This window comes from Dipodomys ordii, unplaced genomic scaffold, assembly GCF_000151885.1.
Source record: "Dipodomys ordii isolate 6190 unplaced genomic scaffold, Dord_2.0 Scaffold82, whole genome shotgun sequence".
Lineage (NCBI taxonomy): Eukaryota > Metazoa > Chordata > Mammalia > Rodentia > Heteromyidae > Dipodomys > Dipodomys ordii.
The window spans coordinates 11,577,725-11,582,405 of record NW_012267298.1 but is presented as its reverse complement, the minus strand read 5'-3'; the positions used below and the strand labels follow the sequence as shown (position 1 = coordinate 11,582,405).

At 62.5% G+C, this 4,681-nt stretch overlaps 1 protein-coding gene across 1 annotated transcript in view; it reads right to left on the bottom strand.

Moving 5' to 3' along the window:
- The window catches only part of Ptp4a3 (protein tyrosine phosphatase type IVA, member 3), a 5,774-nt gene extending 4,274 nt beyond the window's left edge, over nucleotides 1-1,500 (bottom strand). Inside the window, exon 1 of the mRNA XM_013025155.1 lies at nucleotides 1,292-1,500. Within this exon, the coding sequence (XP_012880609.1) occupies nucleotides 1,292-1,396 (105 nt within the window). The 5' untranslated portion in view covers nucleotides 1,397-1,500. The remainder of the gene's footprint in view (nucleotides 1-1,291) is intronic.
- Nucleotides 1,501-4,681: the final 3,181 nt, after the last annotated feature.

Genomic DNA, 4,681 nt, shown 5'->3' with positions numbered 1-4,681 from the left:
GCCCTGACCCTGCTCACACTGAGCCCTGACCCTGCTCACACTGAGCCCTGACCCTGCTCACACTGAGCCCTGACCCTGCTCACACTGAGCCCTGATCTGCTCACACTAAGTCCTGACCCTGCACACACTGAGTCCTGATCCTGCTCACACTAAGTCCTGACCCTGCACACACTGAGTCCTGATCCTGCTCACACTAAGTCCTGACCCTGCACACACTGAGCCCTGACCCTGCTCACACTAAGTCCTGACCCTGCTCACACTGAGTCCTGACCCTGCTCACACTGACCCCTGACCCTGCTCACACTGACCCCTGACCCTGCTCACACACTGACTTCTGACCCGGCTCACACTGAACCCTGACCCGGCTCACACTGAGCCCTGATCTGCTCACACACTGAGCCCTCCTTATCCTGGTCCCTGGCCTGTCATATACTGAGCCTTCATCCTTGTTACACTCCGAGTTCTGGTGTGGTCACGCACAGTGCTGGCTGGGATCTGCAGGGTGTCCGTGGGAGGAGCAGTCCTTTGCTCCCTGCAGGGCCTCAGCTCACTGGCCAGGGTCCCGGCTCCCCAAGGGCAGGACACCTCTGCCCCATCGAGCTTGTTTTCCGTTTTGAAGGTGACAAGCTCCACGGGTGGCCCTGTGCACAGCCCCTGGGTGCCCTGCACAGCCCAGGCTCTGTAAGCAGTCCTCTATCTGCAGCAGGAGGGAGCCCCACGGCGGTCACTCCACGTGGCCTCGCTGACAGCACCTGACGCCGTGCCAGCTCAGGGTCCACAAACACACCTGCTCACATTTGTGGGGCCTTGGGCAGCAGGCAGGGGCGCCCCTTGCCTCTCCAGGCTGCCGCTCTTCCCAGTGGCAGCCATTGCCCCCTCCCACGTCCAGGCCTGACTCTTGGCTGGTCCTCACTCTGACATCTGAGCCCAGAGCCACTGCCTGCCTGTCCTAGCCCAACGCCTCCCGGAGCCCGAGGGCCTCTCCCAGCCTGGCCGGCTGTGCGGCTGACCTTTTCTCCCCATCTGCCTATGGGCTGTTTCCCGGGCAGCAGCGTGCCTCACCAGGGCCCCCTTTCTGCTCAGCCTTTGCAGAGGCTACCACCACAGCCTAGGGAGTATCTCATCGCTCAAGACCCTCAGCTCTCCACTGCCTGGGTTCACACAGCCCACAGACTACTGCTCAGTCCTGGCCCGCCCTGTGCTCTCTAGGAACCCAACCGGCCCCCAGTGCCCCATACCCAAGCACCCATGTCCTGTGACAGGAACCCGGCGTGGCATGCCCTGGACTCACCTCAATGAAGGTGCTGAGCGTGGCGTTGGTGGGGTTGTGCGTGATAAGGAAGCGCATGTTCCTGTAGCTCACCTCCACCGGGGCCGGGCGGTTCATGCGGGCCATGCCTCCTCCAGGCAGGCGGGGGGCAGGCCAGCTGGGGGCTGCAGAGAGGCCCGGGACCCAGACCTGCAAACTTCCTCCCACCCCCCAAACTGTGTCAAATGAGATCCCCGTGCTTGTCCAAAGATAAAACAAAAATAACTCTTTTTAAAATCTCATCCCCCCACCCCCACCCCCACACACACAAATATTGTGCAAATTCCTGGGAGAGAGAGAAGAAGCTTCCCTGTGCTCAGACTATTTTAAAAAAAAAACCCTAAATCAAACAGGAAAATGAACAAAACAGCCCCACGGTAAACTGGGCAGTTTCAAGCTCCTGTGTCAGAGCTGGTAATTATAAAAGGGTAAAATGTTAAAGGAATAACAAAGACTAAACAAAAGCCTCGGTGGGGTGGGGGACTTAAAAGACTTAAAAGAATCCAAAAACTCCAAAGTGAGTCTGGCTGCCGGCAGTGTGGAGCGTGGCAGGGTCTCTGTGGATGCATCCGTGGGCCACACAGCCCCCTTTGTCCAAAGCTGCGTCCCAAGTCACCGAGGGCCAAAAGGAACACGGGATCCAGCAGCCCCGGGACAGGGTCGCAGGTAGCAGCCGTGGCAGGTGGCCTCTGGCATGTGGGGGGCCCCCCAGCGCGTTACCCCATTGGGGTAGGGCACGTCCCGGAGGGGGTCAGCGGGATCCGGAGGAGGAGCTGGTCCCCAGGCTGGCAGCAGGAGCCATTGGCAGGCCGGGGCAGTGGTGAGGGCCCAGGGACCCGGTTCTTCTCAGCGCCGGGCGCGGCTGCAATGTTGGGAGCGGCAGTACTCAGAGCCGGCCCACCAAGGTCTCGCCATCAATCGCTGGCACTGCCTGGGGCGAGGAGAGAGAGAATGAGTGTCCCTTCTTGGAACGCAGTTTCCCATCTGTGAACACAAGGAGCACAGCGCCTGCCTGGCCTTCCCGGGACCTGGGGTTGGTAGATTAGCCATTTCAGCCACTAGATAGCAGGAAGGAAACGGTGTCAGGGACACACACCCCAGAAGCATTCTGAACCCCAACAAGCAGGCAACAGAAGCCACCAATCCTCTTAGCCTAGCCTTTACCCCACAGGCCATGACAGTAGCACTCTCCCCCACCCCAGTCCCCCCAAGAGCAGTGGCCCTTGTCTTGGGGTTTCTGAGCAGGGGTCAGCAGAAGCAGCTGACCTTGGGAAAGGGAGCTCAGGATAAGGAGTGTTCTGGGGGTGCCGTGTGAGAGGGACAAGGGTTGAGAGATCCGCTCACAGACACAAGCAGTCCTAGCTGCCTGGGTCTTTCTGTGGTCTCCGCCCCCAGCCACCATTCGCTTGGGCTGGCTGGGCTGGAGAGGTAAACAAGCCGTCCTGTCCTCCGGGAGCTGCCAGGCGGGCACACTATAGGACAAGGGCCAGCTGCCAGGAACATGCCAAGGTGGCCAAGGGTGGGGTCACACAGTGACAGGGCTCTGGGGAAGCTGGTCAGGGCCACAGGAGCACCCCATCCTGCCTCTCTTCCCCTCGGGGGCCAACAGCTCCAAAGGCCCCAGGCAAGGGGCACCCAGGCCCCTCCCAGGGGTCTCTGGGCCTGTCCCCATCGGCACAATGAGGAGCCAAACAAGATGCCTTCTCAGTTCCTCCAGCCGTAATCCGGTGGTCAGCAAGCCTCCAGCCACCGGATTCAGTCTACCCACAGCCCCGGCCTCGATCTGCCCCCACCTGGCAGAGTCCCTCCCCAGCCCACCACCTCTTACCTCTACCCCTGCCCCCTTCTCCAGCAGCCCACCAGGCAGACCAGGCCCTTGGAACTTCAGCCTGGCTGCAGACTGGGCCCAGCTTAGGACGCTGACCTCTGCATCCAGCTGTGGGCACGAGCCCCTCGGGCTGAGCCCCTCACTCCCTGACCTCCACCGGGAGGTAAGGCACCGCACTCCAGCGCAGGCGGGCAAGCTCACCACCTGAGCATTCGTGAGGAGAGCTGCCTACACAAACACCCAGGGCCCCTGGGAAGGCAAGGTCCCGTGTGAGCACGCACACCTCATGTGTACAGAGAATAAAGGGAGAAAGCCCAAGGAAGCCATGAGATTCTAGGAGCCTCCAAAGAGGCGGACCCCCCTATCTGCCACAGTGTGGCTCTGCTGTCTCTGGACAGATCCCCAGGACAGAAGAGCACCTGTGCACACACTCAAAGCGCACAGGGCTGGACCAAAGGCCCAGAGCAGAGCCTGACCAGCACGAGCCAGGGACCCCAGGCGGGTAGGACGGGGCCGCACCACCATCTTACCACACACCCCATTTCCCAGCAGCCTGGGCTCTGCCAAAGCAGCAAACAGCCAGGCCCCACACACTGCCCCTAGAAGCCCCTCCTGTCCACGCCCTTCTGCGAAGTCCCCGAGGAAGGGGAGAGGGAGAGCCATCCCAGCCGACATGGGGGCCCCCAACACATAGTCCCATGTGGGCAGCCACAGTCTACCTGGCCATCCATCCTCCAATCCTAGTGCCTCCAGAGGTGGGCGAAGCAGGGCCAGGTGAGCTCTCCCTGTGGCTGAGGCCTCTGCCTACTGAGCCGGTGCAGTTCACCCAGCCCCACTTTCCAGAGCCAGGCCACCACGCCCACCGCCCTCATCTCCATGTGGGCCAGCCCCTCCCCCAGGTCCTCCCCTTCCACGGAGTCCAGCCCACAGCCCCAGGTCCAGTGCTGTTCCCTGAACTGCTCTCTTTTCAAAATGCTTTAAGGGAGGCCCACCTGTCTGCTGGGCAGGCCAAACTAGGCCCTCGGCTCAAGTGGGTTTTTGCAACCTGGGTAAGGGAAGCAGAGGCAGGTTGAGCTCAGGAGACGGCTCCCCGTGGGACCTGCCCTCGGGCCGACCAGATCTGGTGAAGGGGTTTGAGTCTGGTGGGCTGCAGGGGGTCCTGGGTACCCAGACCCAGCAGTGGAGGTGGGGTCCGGGGCAGAGAAGGCTGCCCGCTGGGCAGGCAGGGATGGGTGGGCTGGGGTGTCCCAGGCTGGAACCCTGGGGTCTGGGGAGCAGGGAGGGCACACCCGCTCCCCGCAGTAGCCAGCCAGGGCACCGCCTCCCCGGGGCGGGGCTGGATCCCAGGTCACCGTCCCGGAGGAGATGGGGGCCCGCTGTGCCCCCCACCCGCGCCCAGCCCGCTCACCACGCACGACCGCGGGCAGCTGAGCAGCTGAGCAGCGGCTTCCAGGCTTCCATCCGCCGGCCGCTGGCTCAGGACCGGCGCCTGCCCAGCTATTTATAGCGCCCGGCATCACGTGGGGGGCAGCGGCCCTAGGGCA